A 14,817-nucleotide genomic window follows, 5' to 3' on the forward strand; every position below is an offset into this window, starting at 1 on the left:
ATCAACTCCAGCCAAGTCCTGGTAAATGAGATGGGGCAGTGAGTGTGGAGAAAAACAGAGATATTTAAGATGTTAAGGAGGGAGTGATGGCAATGCGGGGCCCAAGGGACAAGCATAGAAGTAGAGGTTGGGTCTGGAGAGGATGTTTATGTTCAGTTTTAAAAACGAAGACCACAGCCCTCTTCTGGTGACCCCACAGACTTTCTGAAGTTCAGTTCTGGACACTGCCAAGGTCATTTCATAACTTGAATTTTCCTCTAATGAAGCCATTCTTGATTTTTGTTGATTTGGATAAATACCTAGATTTCCTGTAATGGTGATAAATACAATCTCTATTCCAATTTAAGCTTGCTACAGGACACCTCAAGGTTTTTGGGGAAAATTAACTGGTATTTTGAACTGTTCATATTTTCATCAACCTCGACAAACAAAATTTGAAAAATAGAAAACGTCAGATTTTAATTCTGCCACCTCTATTTCTAACTTTGGTTATGATGTGTTTGTAGTAAGGCAAAATGCTGTTGATTAGTTTTGGCAATTGTAGACCAAAGTTCAAGGTTGACTAAAACACTCTCTCTTACATATTTCCAGGTAATTTAGTAGACCTGGATGTTTTCTTTGGAACAAAAGGTGTCTTTCCTGCAACCCTGCTCTTTAGTCCAGACATGGAGAATATAGGAGATTGTTATTGCATGTAAAACACAACCAGCACTGGTTGGATCCTTTCTTGCTGTTGTGATCCTCTTTGCAGCCACCCTGATCAGGTTTTGTCATTTGTTTTATATATCTTCGGAAACATTCAGCTGTTGCAATGCCACTGTTTTTTCATATTGTCTTCAGTTATGGCTGCATTTTTCACTTTGAATTACTGTGGTATTTCTTTGTACTCTGCTCCTGACTGCTACATTTGTGCAATGCAATTAGTTTATCTTTCATAATTCGTCTGTAAATAAAGGATGCAAATTAGCAGGCATCAAGAAAATCCTACCAGAACTGCTAAACTTTATTCACAAAATGGTTACATTTTATGTTCTTAAAGCTACTGTCAGGATCTGCCATTTTGGACTTTGTTTTGGTTTTGTGTTTGTTTTTGATTGAGCAGTTTATTTAGGTTTATTTACTTCTGCGTTGTGCTTAGTTTTGTTCGTTTCCTCCTCCTGGCTTTAGACCCCTTTTTGTAATGATTTACCCAGTTGCTTGTTGCCCTTAATATTAGTTGTTCTTTCCCAGCCTTGTTCTTTAGTATAGTTCCTCATGTCCCTGCTTTGTCCTGTTAGGTCTTTTTTCATGTGCTTCTGTTTAGTAGTTATGTTTATTTCCCTTAGTTAGTAGTTCATTTTCCCCTCATTGTTAGGTCCCTTTGGTTATTATTTTACTCAGTTGTTAATTCCTTAGAATTGTTTCCTCCTCTGGTTATTATTATTATTATTATTATTACAGTTCTCTTTGTTTCTTTTTTCCGTCTTTGGTTTTTCTTTTTTAGTTTCTCGGTTAGTGTTTCTGTGCTTGTTTACTGTTAGTTAGGTTTATTCTTACTGCATTCTTCTTCTATTTTATTAATTCCTTTTCCTCTTTGGCCTCAGACCCCTTTGTTATTGTTACCCGGTTAGTTATTTCCCTGAGTCCAGCTTTTCCTAGAGTTTATTTCTATTTTTCCTTTCTAGCTTATTACCCTCAGGTTTGTTTTCATTTGTAGGTTATGTCTAGTTTAGTTTCTCCCATGCCTCTGTCTCACATTAGTTACCATAGCAACCTATTCCCTCAGATCCCTTTACCTGGCCTGCACACCTGCAATCATTTACTCTGATTACCTGCCTCTCTCTTGCCCATTGTTTCATCATTGCACTTCCCTGTATATATACTCCCCGGTTTCACTTGTCCCCTGTCACCGCGTCTCTCTTCCAACCACCTGTCGAGCTCCTGCCAGTTACCTGCCTGAATCTTGCGATTCACCTGACTTGCTCCAGCGTTGTTTCCAGTATCCCTGTTTATCTGTTTCCAGTTCAGCTCCTGTAAGTTCTGTTCTACTTGTCTACTGTTTCCTGAATCACTGGCTGAGCATCCTGCATAGTTAACATCCAAATAAATATGGAACAAAACCTTACCTCACGACTCCCGAGTATCTCCCTGTAAACTGGTCCGACCCAAAACCATTTTCTGACATGGAGTTAAAAAGATCAAATGCTGAAATGGAAGCAAAAGATGCTTTTTTAAGTATTAGTTAAAAGGGTGTGCACACTGATGCCGGTGGATTATCCCAGGCTTGTTATTTTCACCTTCCAACAGATTTGTTTGTCTTCGTAAATTGTTCAGGATAAATGTCACAAAAGATTTCAAAATTATTTATCATGGTCCTCAATCTTTTACATCACAACGGCGTGCACACCTGTGAGAGCCACTATCATTAAGTAAATGGCATTAAGACTCTGGAAGAAGATATGAAATTTGTCTGAATTACTGTTAATTTGCAAAAATGTCTACCTACCTTTCAAAAGTGTTCATACACCTTGAACTTTTTCACATTCCTGGAATTTGATGCAATAGACCAACACAAATAGTGCATAATTGTAACATGATGGGAAAATTCTACAGGACACGGTGTTTGCTCTGTAGTTAGCTCCTCCTATCAACTCTGACCAGTGCCACTTGTGAAGAAAGGAATCCCCACAGAATTTTTTCTGCCACCATGTTTCACAATGGGCGTGATCATGTGCATTGCTACTTTCCCACCACACATAGCAGTTTGCATTTAGGGAAAAAGTAATTTTTTTAGTGTGTTCAGACCGTCTTTATGCTGTGTCTTTATTGTTTTACAACCTAACCCTGCACTAAACTGTACTCATGATGTAGTTTGTCCACTAATGTGCTCTAACAAACCTCTGAAGCCTTCACAGAGCAGCGTTTTACTAATCATGTGAAGGCAGTTAGACGCAAATTTATTAAGGGACATCAGAGTATAGGAGGCATGTTTGAAAACGATTTATTCTCCTTTCACCATCCACCAATAAAATCACAATGAAATTCACTGAAATTTGTGGACAGTATGAGAACTTTTGCAAGGTACTGCTGCAAAGGAGCAGGGGTTAAAAACCCTTCTGGCATCTCCATCTGCACTTATTAGTGATTACTTTAATATTCACTCTTTCAGTGGGTGAAATGTGTGTGCTTAATATCATCTTCAGATCTTTCCTTTATGCTCATTTACAGGTTGAGCGGCAAGCTGGAACGTTTCAGACCAAACCTCCAATATTACTTCTGCTAATTCGCTTCATAAGATTTAAGTGCTCTCTGCAGGAAAAACAGATGTTCATTGTAATATTATTGGATGGGAGAGACGTGTGTGTGGTGTGTGTGTTCACTGGATCGTGTCAAAACTGACAAGTTGGAGTTCATGACTTTACACATCTGAAACAGTTTAAAGGATTTGATGTTACACGCAAGGATGCAAAATATCCTTGGCTCATTTCACTTCGGTGGGTGGGGTGTACGCTCTTATGTGTGATTTTTTTTTTTCATGCAAAGAAATATCCTGCCAAAAAACAAGAAGGACCAGACTGGCTTTGTAAAATGTAGGGCTACTTGTAATCATAATCCTAATGCAACATTACTGTTATAAGTATTCAATCTCATAATGATTTACTATTGCCATTATAGTTACAGTATGGTGCTATTAACTTCACTTTCATTAGGGATTTGAATATGTTGGTCATATGCAATACTTTCCACTTCTTCTTTTTGGCCACATAGGAAGCAACAGCCTCAAGTCTGTTGAAACTTTGTAAGTTCATGTAAAAGACCAACCCAAAATAGCGTGTGATTGTGAAGTGGAAGCAAGATTATTTGTTGTTTTAATGTTTTTTACGAATAAAAACCTAAAAAAATGTGCATTGTTATTCAGCCCCCTCTACATTGATACCACTAAATAAAATCCAGTGCAACCAGTTGTCTTGTGAAGTCACCTAACTAGTAAACGTATTCCAAATATGTTAAATCTCCTTTTAAATTTGGCTGTTCTGAGAAGGTTGTGGTGAAGTAAAAAGACAGGCGACACAAGAATAGAAGCAGCCAAGAGAGCGAAGGTAACTCTTGAGGAGCTGCAGAGATACACAGCTCAGGTGGGTGAATCTCTTGACATGACAACTATTAGTTGTGCACTCCAAATGTTTGGACTGCATGACATTGGCATGCATGCAAAACAGTGTGTGTGGCAGAAAACTAATAATGAACATCACTCCTACACAACAAGGCCACACTGGGAAATGGTGGTGGCAGCATCATAATGTGGGGACAGGTCAAGGTGGTCAAGTTTGATAGGAAGAGGAGGGGAGCTAGAAACCAGGTCATACCTGGAGAAAACCTGTAAGAGGCTTCAAAAGACAAAATTGGAACAATGGTTTACCTTCCTAGAATCATCCTGTATTTACAACCAGAGGTACAGTGAAATGATTTAGATCAAAGCATATCCAGCCAAAGTTTAGGACAAGGTCCAATTAAGAATGTGCCTGAAAATGAATGTACACAGTCGTTTTCCACTCAGTCTAATGAGCTGGAGTTATTTTGCCAATAGGAATGAGCAGGGCAGTCTGTGTCTCTAGATGTGTAAAGGTGGCTTACACAATACCAAAGGCTTGCTGATATAATTGCAATGCAAGATGGTTCTAGAAAGTATTATTCAGGAGGGCTGAATACGAATGCACAGTTTTTTCCCCAGAAGTTTATCAGTAAAAAATGTGTAAACCATATATGATTTTCCTTCCACTCCATGTTTATGCCCCACTTTGTGCTATTCGATCACATACAATCCTAAAACACTAAAGTTTTTTTTTGTAACACACTGAATGAGCAGATGCAAGAATATCTCATACACATGTTGCTGTTTTTGGAGGAATGTAAGGATTACAATTCACATGTTGGACTGCATGGTTTGGTATAAAGATCAGATACAACAGAAGAGCAGACGTCAGCCTACAGGACTGATCCCTGCCACCAATCCTGCTCTTAAAGATCAGGATTTTACCTTTTATCTGAGGGGGAGGCTAAATAACTGTTCCACAGGTGGAGGGCTCCAACACTTTAGGTTATGCCTGCGTTCAAAGGAAAGGACGCTTCTTGGAAGATGAAAAAGCAAACAATCTGGGGAGTCAAATTTAAAGTTTGGGGCAGCAGAAGAATTTCTGCAGGAGATGTCAAACATCTGTAAAATAGTCCACTAAACTAAAGATTGTATTATTTTTCTGTCACACATAGCATTTTGCAACCCTGGACAAAAAGTTCAATTGTGGTCTCTTGCATATGTTTGCTGTGCTAACCTGAAATCCACCTCTACACAAAGGCCAGATTTGCTTTCACAGAACTGGTATATTTTTTTAGAGAATAGATTAGACAAAGGTTGCAACTGGTTGCACTGGGTTTTAATTTGTGGGTGTCAGAGTAAAGCTAGCTGAAAACACACTGTGCTTTTCAGAACTTCTCAATCAAAAATGACTGTGTATCACATAGGATCCCAATAAAATACAGTAAGGTCTGTGGTGTAACTTAGGGTGAAAAGGTTCAAGGGGTGTGAACATTTTTGTAAAGCATTACAACATGTTATTCATTTGAAATCTTAATGATTTAATGACTCCATTTGGAGCCTAGGATCCACACAGTTTATGCTCCGCTGGACTTCTTGGCCACCCATGGCTGTGTGCGTAATTCATGGTACCTGTAAAACCCTTGTTGTCCTGCCATTAATGGGTTCATGGGTCTAATTTTACAGTGTCATGACTGTGAGGGGCCCTGATTCATGTTAACACAGCAGGTCTTTATTCACAAATTACTCCAGCTTCCTTGTCTTCGTACTTGGCAGAATAGAAAACAATTAATTTTAAGTGCAGTGGAAGTCAGCAGTAGGACTTTATGACAGTGCTTTCTGCTCGCATAATGCTTTTATTATGAACAGGCCTGAAAATTATCCTCCCTTTAATACTTTAGGCTTCCAGATAATGAATCAAGCGGCGGCCAGACATGCAGCTGGCGCCTTGCTTCTTCTTCCCTTTGTACATTTCTTGGGTTTCATCTTGTAATTGTCATGTGTTTACATTTCAAGCTTCCCGAATCGGATATCAGGATTAAGATCAAGCTGAGAGATATGCTGCAGGCTCACACAAACATCTGGATGCATCACACATGACTATAAAGGTGTGGGATTTCCTGTGAAAAATGGACCAAGATGATTATTATTGAAGGAGGGATCTAAACAGGCATCGCAAGGAAGAGTAATTATGCTGTTTTTATACTTTACAAAGAAGCTATCATAATTTTACAGTAAATTTTTGAATTTGATTTGAGGATACAAGATATCAACGTGGGCTTCTATGCTCACAATTTCACAACCAAATGTTACAAAAGGTTCAATCTAAAATATGTATCAGTGCCACACATCCTCTGCATTTTTCCATCAGTGGCGTCTGTGTCTCAGTGGCCTTGGTGGAGGTTCTTCTGCTCAGAAAAGTGTGGCAAACAGTCAGTTAGACAGACAGACAAATGAGCTGTCTGTTGGGGCTTGTTTGTGTTGGTTGCCATAGCAGCTGTTAGACAATACAGGCGGCAGCATAGTGCTACATGACCAAGGGCAGCTGTGCAAAGAACAAATGGCTGCAGAAAGACAAGCATAGAATGATCTGATGGAATTGCTGATACTCCAAGAATGTGTTTTTACGCACAAGTTATCAGCATGGGTGGAGCCTTTAAGTCAAACATTACTGCTGCTAAAATGGAACCATAATTCCTCACTTTGGAAGCGACATTTGCTCAAAAGTCTCAGTTGCATTGCATGTTGATGCTCTTGATCATGTTTGTTTTTTGAAATTTGGAAAACTCTCCCCATTAAAGCCACTGAGTAGTATTCAATAGACATTTGTTTCACATCTTACTCTGCATTCTTCTGGGGTTTCCTCTTTCTAAAACGGTAAACTATTTTGAAATGATGACTGAATCATAGTAATCTGAATCATAGTTGAAAAATGATTAGACCAGTTAAACCTAAAACACCATTTGAGATTTATTAAACCTGAGTTGGTAGGTATGATACATTCCACGTTCAGAAAATGCTAGGATTTTTTATTTTTCCCTTTTCAGGGTTCATCAAACTGAAAATGAGCAGGTTCCGGTCAGCTGCTGAAGTGCATCACTTCTGATTAAATATGCACAAAAAAGATAATTTTCAATAATATTTCATGCTAGAACCACTTTTGGTATTGAGACAAAGTAATTAAAGATATTTTTATGATAGTGCCAAACTACATTTATTATTTGATAAAGTAAAAGTTTGCTTTAGTGGTAAAACATTCATGGATTTCTTACACAAAATGAAGACACAAATTTCATAAAATGTTTAATCAGACAAGCTGGAGCCAAAAGACAATGTCCCCATAACTCAACATGAAATTACTTCATAAAAAAATGGTCCAAAACAGGTAAAACAAAAGCAAATAAATTCAAATTGGTTCCTGCATGGAAATTAATTATTTGTTTGGAGGTTTTCCATCGTCTGAGAGGTTTGGTTTCTTCGATCTTATTTCCACAAAGCTTCTTCACTGCGATGCCTCACCCTGCAGATAAAGCAAGGTCAAGTCAAACAGTCCAAAGTGCAAAGAGGGATTTGCTTGCAGTCAAGTTTATGTAAATGTCATGAAAATGTGTAGGTGATGAAACATCGGGACAGTACCTGTCTATTTGTAGGTGTGGCTCTCAGCACCTCCACGCCCAAATCCTGAATGACAAGAAGAAATCCAAAAATTATGTTTTAAACATTTGATTTACAGAGTTTAAAGGCAAAACTCTGGAGCTGGGGACTGGGCTGTTACGATATTTCTCACTCACTTTCTGACAAAGATTTCCTGTAATTCTTTTTTTATTAACTTTGAAGTTGGTGACTATGTGGTCAAGTGTTCAGGGGGTGACTGGATAAAGCATATTATTTGCAGAGATCCTGGCTTACCTTTAGGTCCAAACATTGCAGCGTAGCATGGGTTGTTACAGTATGGCTTGCCTTCATGCTGTGGGAGGAGAAAAGTGGTCAGAGAAATGATTATTATTATGGAAACCTTAGGCTAATATAAAGTAGATGTTAATTTTATTAATAAACTTCATTCGTCTGCTTTTTTATTGTAGAAATGCACCAATCAGGCTTTTCTTGTCTAATGCCAATTTCTGGTATTTTGTGAGGTCTGACCTGCTGATTTCAGTTGTGACTAGATGCTTAAGGTATATACTGTTTTTCGTTGTATTCATAGATCAAAAAATGCTGGGGAAAAAATCTGATTTTTCAGTGTTTGACCAACCAATCAGCAATCAGACTCCGTAAAATAAAACAATTGGCAGACTCCAATTTCCAACCTGTTGATTGGTGTATCTCTCTTTTTAAAGCAATCCAATTATTTGACGAGCTCAACACCATTATTAACAGGTCATGTAATTTAGGCATTTCACCTCCGCATGTGAGCCAGCCGACAGCGTCTTGTTGCACTTGTCACACTTCAGACATGGCCTGTGCCAGTCCTTACCTAGTGACGTCACTCTCTCAGCTGCCAAACACACAAAAGGACAAAAATGAATAACAATAGCACTTTAACCTCTGCCACAAAGACCGGTACTGTTGTCTGGAAAGGAGATGGAAGTCACAGAGTCAAGCTGCAGCGTGCATGAGCTCATGGAGCTTGGAATTTTTAGTCCCATGTCTACTTTAACCACAAGGATGTACTCATTGCCAATTATTTTGAAAACACTGTTGGGTGTGGTTGAGGGGCAGAAAAAGGACAGTTTCCCTGAGGGAATATGTCCTACTTGTGCCTCATAAACTCCAATAAAGTCTGAATGGATAATTTGTGCAATCCTCAGCCTAGTAGGACTGAGATATTACAGAACAGCCGTGTGTTTGTGCTCTGCCTTAGAAGAAAATGCATTTTGATATAAGGCTGAGTATTTGCATATACTAACAAACAAAGCATGCTTTAGAGAGGAAGCCATTATAGGATAGGAAATGAGAGACAAGGAGAAGTAGCTTGCTGAAAATGAGATGCTAATGGTTTGATTTGGTTGTAGATTTGCATTAAGATTCCAGAAACAGAGAAAGGATTATCCACAGTCCTTTCAAAAATTTTGACATATTCATAATCAAATTATAAAACATTCAGTACATGTTAGGGAGATTTTTTACTTATAAAGACAGACATCTACTATAAAAAAAAAGCTTGCACGGTGGCACTTTAATATTTACATGCTCAAATAATGGTAAATAAAACTCAAGTGAAAATACAGAAAGCCTGAGATACTGTCCTAGGTAAATTTAAACATAAATAATATCTGAGTTCTGTCCTGTGCTGTGCACTGCTGGTCAGCTGGGTCAAGGAAGGCTGCTAAACCTTTAATTTGCTTGTGAAGAAAACAGACATTAATCATGTTTAAACTAAAGGAGCATATTACTCTTATTAAAAGGTATGATTTTAGTTGCAATAGGAATTGTTGTTTTCCTGTGTTAAATAAAAGCAATTGGGTCATATTATACATTTTTTGTTGACACTTTTATGTGTAAATACCATGATTTTAATAAAGGTTTATTGCACCATGAGATTCACATGCACAACTATGCCTATTCTGGTCTGTCGGAGTGAAGCCTGATCCACAAGAAAAAGTAAATCTTCAATTTATAGCCAAACATTCATCTATAGGCTAGAAATGCTTCATGGTCAAATTAAAAACATCTTGGACAAAAGCAGGTGAAACTGAATTCTTCTGCAGAGGGTGAGGTTCTGTCTTGATTAGCTGCTTCCTGAACACCTGATGGAGCTTTTGTGGGAACATCTGACCTTGACGCCCAGGTGGACCTAAAATAGGGTGCAGGGATTATATGTAATCCATCTGGCTTGGAATACCTTGGGATTGCCCATGAAGAGCTAGATAGTCAATGGGTGTCCTAAGTAGACTTAGTAGTAGACATTTGCTGTTTATCATTTAACAATTTAATTTAAAAAAAAAGAAAATGAACTAGGAGGAAGAGTCTGTAAACATTTTTCAACACTGTTTATTTTTTTATATTTTAATACCTGGAAATTATCAATACAAATCAATTCTCTTTAATGCTTTTCAAGACTGCCTGTGAATCCTGGTGTCAAATGCATTAAAGAATGGGAAATAACTACAATATCAGGCAAAGCCACTGGCTTCCAAACACACATCATGTGATGAAATGAATCATTTTTAAAGTAAAAATAGCCCACTGGGACAAAGGATTACAAGTAAGCCATAAGAAGTATGTGCAAGAGTCTCCAGGGCTGGGTCAGGCTCTCGAGCCAGGTCTAGGAAAACATCCCAATTGAATGTGGTGTGGTTTTGGAGCAAAAGTACGGCCTGTTCAAAATCCCTGTTTAACCTTAAATAACAAACCACTAGGTCGGGCAAACAGTAGGCCCAGCCCAAAGCAATAAATAGTAAAGGGTCCATTCTAATCAGCCCTAATCATGTCCATGTCATAGGTCTGATAAGACTAACTTTAGTGTTTCTACATGATAAAATGAGGATTAAATCAGGTGTGACAGATTGAAGACTAATTATCCCCTCTGCTCTATGTATCAACTCTCACTGCCTGGAGCAATGTGGAAGCAGTCCAGTATACACAAAAACAAAACTTACTGGAAAAACACATCATGAGTGGGAGCTGCTAAACTGTTTGGTTCATTCCATCCCAGTAAAGATTCCTTTTTGTTGTTCAATCATGGTAAAAGCAGTTAAAGAGATACTTATAAGAAGTTAATATCAGATAAATTTCTTGCTGTCTTTATTTGCTGTTTATCCAGATTAGTTAGTGGCTAGTTTAAGAGGGGCCAAGAGCAAAGAGGACTACTACTGTTTTAAAAAAACTCAACTTCTTTGAAACGTCATAGAAGTCTATGCAAGTGCTATTGTAGAAACTTTTAAACTATCATCATATTTGCATTGCCCGGTTATTTACATAGAAGCAAACAATTGTTTATACAGGAAATAGGAGTAGTAAGAGGTGCGCCACCTATGATTTTCCTGTTGGGAACACGAAAACAGAACATGTTTCCAGTCAGAGTAACTATGTAACAGAAAATTAAGATACTGTAAAAATCGCTCAGATAGCATTCACTTAAATCACTATGATATTTCTACTTTAATTCTCCATCAGAAAGTTACTCTGATCAAAAACTTGTCATATGTTTTTTTCTGAGTACGTGTTTCACACAGGAAGAACGTTAGGTGAGCACCGCCTCCAACCTTTCCTCTGTAAAGGATCATCCGCTTTCATTAAATAACTACCCAATGCCAATGTGACAAGGGTTTAAAAGTTCCTAAAATAGTGTTTGCATGAATTGCTATGACATTTCTGCAACTGTAATTGTTGACTAGCCGTTCCCTTCAGATTTTTAATAAATTAATAAATCTCTTAAAAAATCCTAATCTACAGTTGAGCTTGTTTAAAACATTTATAGTTAGCCAAGGGCACTAGAGTGAACATTACATTAATTTTATGATTTTTAACCGTCAGGATAAATTCTTCTTGTGGGAACTCAAGGCAGATCTGTTTTTTTGTGGTTTTTAAAAACACTCTCTCTATTGATGCCTTGCCCAAAACTAAAACATTCCCATTTGTGCCCTTGGGTGAGGTTTCATTGTCAAAAGGCCAACTGTCTGTAGCGTTTCCAACAAGGGGAAAGCATTCTGCTGCTGTTGGATCTCCATCTTTCAGGCAGGCAGACAGCGGTAGTCTAAATGTTTCCATCTGAGAAACAGCAACATTAACTTGGATGATCAGCAACAGAGACAGATGAGAAGATGGGGGGCGTGATGGAGAGAGCAGGATGCAGAGAGAAACACTTGGAGGTTTATATAGGAGATAGGAAATCAATTCAGACACATGGAGATGCTAAATATGTAAAGCTTTGTTTCAAGCTACTTTTCTCTCAGCTATGGAAGTGAACGTCCATCTTGGATGCAGACGTAACTCTTGTTCTGTTCTGGCAGAAGCTGATTGGTTTGATTATATTGGCCAGAAGGAAAAAAGATTCTCCATGAAGAAAGAGAACAGAAAGACTGGCTCAAGAGTCACACAGTCAGTTCATCTGAATGTCAGTCCAAAGACTTGGCTTTGTGCTTTGCTGTGGCTTCGGCTGTTCCAACACTTTCACCAAACTGCTGCAGATGAGGCGGGTGATGGATAAAGACAGGGAAAAGTAGAGTCTGTGGGTGATTAATGTCTGCTTTGACTGGGCCTTCTCATCCGATGCACAGGACGAGGGTGTAGTTTACAAAACCAGAAACCTGCTTCCTCTGGTTTGGTCATTACTCATGGAGCTCAAAGAAGAGGAACGATACAGCCCTAATAGAGCATAGGCCTTTGATTCCAAAAGTAACCTCATAATAATAAAGCTCAGCCCTTAGAGAGTTCCGGGCATTAATCTTCACAAATGTAAAGAATAAAATTTTCATTATTACTACCTCTCCCTCTGCTGTTCTTCAGTATTTAAGCCAAAAAGATCTCTATCTCAGAAAAATACAACATATTTTTGGAAGTGAGGTTTTGTTAAAACGTTTTAAAGAGTCAATATCCTACCTATAGTAAATAACTCTGTGGACACTTTGATTTAGGATAAATCCGGTTTAGTTGGTCCAGGAAGCTGAAGCTAATGGCCAAGAGCAAACCTGACTTTTAGGTTTTAAAACAACTTCAATCTCAAAAATATTAGAGCAATTTATACCAAAACCTTATGACCCTTTAAACCTTCATCAGATTTGCATTTGGTGGTTATTTACATGGAATATGATGATTATTCCCACGGGAAATGTAGGTAGAGGGCATTACACCACCAGTTACCTTCCTGTGTGAAACATACGCACAGAAAATGGAACATGTGAAGTGTTTCTAGTCAGGGTAACAGTAAGTATCAGTAACAGTAAAAGTAAATCAGTGTAAAAAGCTGAGGTTTTGTGGAAGATTATGCAAAACCTGTTTTATTGTGTTTCATTTCACTTTACTTTTATAGCAGACATTCACTCTGACTGGACAGGCTTCTCATTTTCAATTTACAGTTCACACAGGAAGATAAATGGTGGTGCACCACCTCCATCCATCATTTTCTGAGTTAATATATATTGGTTTCTTTGTGAATAACAACCCAATGCTAACGTAACTACAGTTTTAGCACATTTGCAAGATTGGAAATTGACCCCCTTTGGTCTTGACCCCTCTCTGACCAACTTTTAGGTTCACTCTTTAGTTCAAACTAATTGAGATTTATACAAAATGAAGACATCAACACATTTATATAATGCAAATCTGAATAATAGTACCTGCTTTTAACAGAAGCTCACAAAAATTGTGAACTATCTCTTTAACAATCATCTGCATCTGAAGACCTCAGAATATGAATTGGCTCTCCGTCAGATATCTGGGGGTTAAACGCAATTATCATTATCTAAGATCTAACCTGTAGCTGTGGGACACTTTTACAATGGGGTGGTAGAAGCTAAAAGTAACAAATAAGAAAAGTTTTTGTTTGCAAAATTCATCTCAGCCCTACACATTTAAATTTGTCCTGTAATGTTTCACACATAAAAAACAAGAAACTTAAAAGTGAGTAAAAAACCTTTCAGTGAGTAATGATCCAATGGTTTTTTCTAACCACATTCTACCATTTATAGTTAATATAGTTTAACCAACTTCAAAGCTTTGGATTGTATATGCTGAGCGCGAATGCAGCGTTAATACCGCGATCAGATTCCGTTCATGTCAAATTTGTCATAACAAACTATTCCTGCAAAACTTTTCTTTAATTTCGGTAACTTATTATCTGTTGGCATGAAACCATATGCTTGTCAGAGTCTTGCACGCATGGTTCAGCTTCCTGTTTCCTCAATTGATCAGAAAATCCGCTAATCGTCAGCAACCAGGAAATGTTGACAAACGTGAGCAACAGATATAAAAGTGGAGGAAAATGCAGAGAAAAGCGCATAATTCTCACCGAAGTAAACCTCCTTCTGGCACTTTGGGCACTTTGGCATCTTGCTGCAGTTGTATAAATGCGCTGATGTGCAGGAGAAAAAGCAGATCCTGGGCCACCTGTCAGTTGTGAGCGACCACGCCTCACTGGAGTGCAGATGTGCGCTCCCATCTGTATTTATAGCGCAGAGGAAACGCTTCAACTGAAACTTTTCTCTTTTTTTTTCAGAGTGGGAGAGGCCTCAGCCATGTTGAGTTTCATCAGTGCAGAGAACAAAACTTTGAGCACTTACATCAAAGAAACTGGGCTATTACACACTGCTTTTCTGTAATATTTAGTGATTCTTTTTCTCTATTTATTCTGAATATTGAATGAATTTGCATAACATACAGTACTGGCCAAACGTTTTAGACACATGAATATTTACATTGTATGCAGATTCTCAATGAAGGCATTAAAACGTGAATGAACATCTGCAATTATGTAGCATAATACATTTATTGATTAACAATTACCTGTGGATTACAAAACTCATAATTAATATGTAAAACTGTATTAAACGCTACTTGTCTTTATGGGCTTTATGAACTTGGTCAAAGTGTGAATGCTGAACACAACCAGCACCAGCTTATACATACTGCTTAGCACAGGGGTGACCAAAGTGCAGCCCAGGGGCCATTTCTGGCCCGTGGAATAATTTTTATGTGGCCCCCTGATCGCAGGTCCAGAATGGTACAAATGTGACCTTCCAGCAATTGGGAAAAGTTAGTTACAACTCAAAGTGTTTTTGTTTTATTGCTCTGTTTTTGTGGTTTTT

General features: G+C 38.1%; 1 protein-coding gene and 1 long non-coding RNA gene across 2 annotated transcripts; one reads left to right on the top strand and one right to left on the bottom strand.

The window, feature by feature from the left end:
* Positions 1-1,894: 1,894 nt before the first annotated feature.
* Positions 1,895-14,504, top strand: LOC124856015. The gene is made up of 3 exons (XR_007035212.1): positions 1,895-2,012; positions 6,089-6,257; positions 14,229-14,504. It is a non-coding gene; the product is annotated as an uncharacterized LOC124856015 (long non-coding RNA).
* Positions 7,363-14,173, bottom strand: crip1 (cysteine-rich protein 1). Its single transcript, XM_047346200.1, has 5 exons — positions 14,022-14,173; positions 8,473-8,567; positions 7,982-8,039; positions 7,709-7,753; positions 7,363-7,592 (listed from the first exon to the last, which is right to left on the bottom strand). Exons 1-4 carry the CDS (start codon positions 14,059-14,061, stop codon positions 7,713-7,715), a joined length of 234 nt encoding a protein of 77 aa, XP_047202156.1. The 5' UTR covers positions 14,062-14,173; the 3' UTR covers positions 7,363-7,592; positions 7,709-7,712.
* Positions 14,505-14,817: the final 313 nt, after the last annotated feature.

Source organism: Girardinichthys multiradiatus, chromosome 19 (genome assembly GCF_021462225.1).
Source record: "Girardinichthys multiradiatus isolate DD_20200921_A chromosome 19, DD_fGirMul_XY1, whole genome shotgun sequence".
NCBI lineage: Eukaryota > Metazoa > Chordata > Actinopteri > Cyprinodontiformes > Goodeidae > Girardinichthys > Girardinichthys multiradiatus.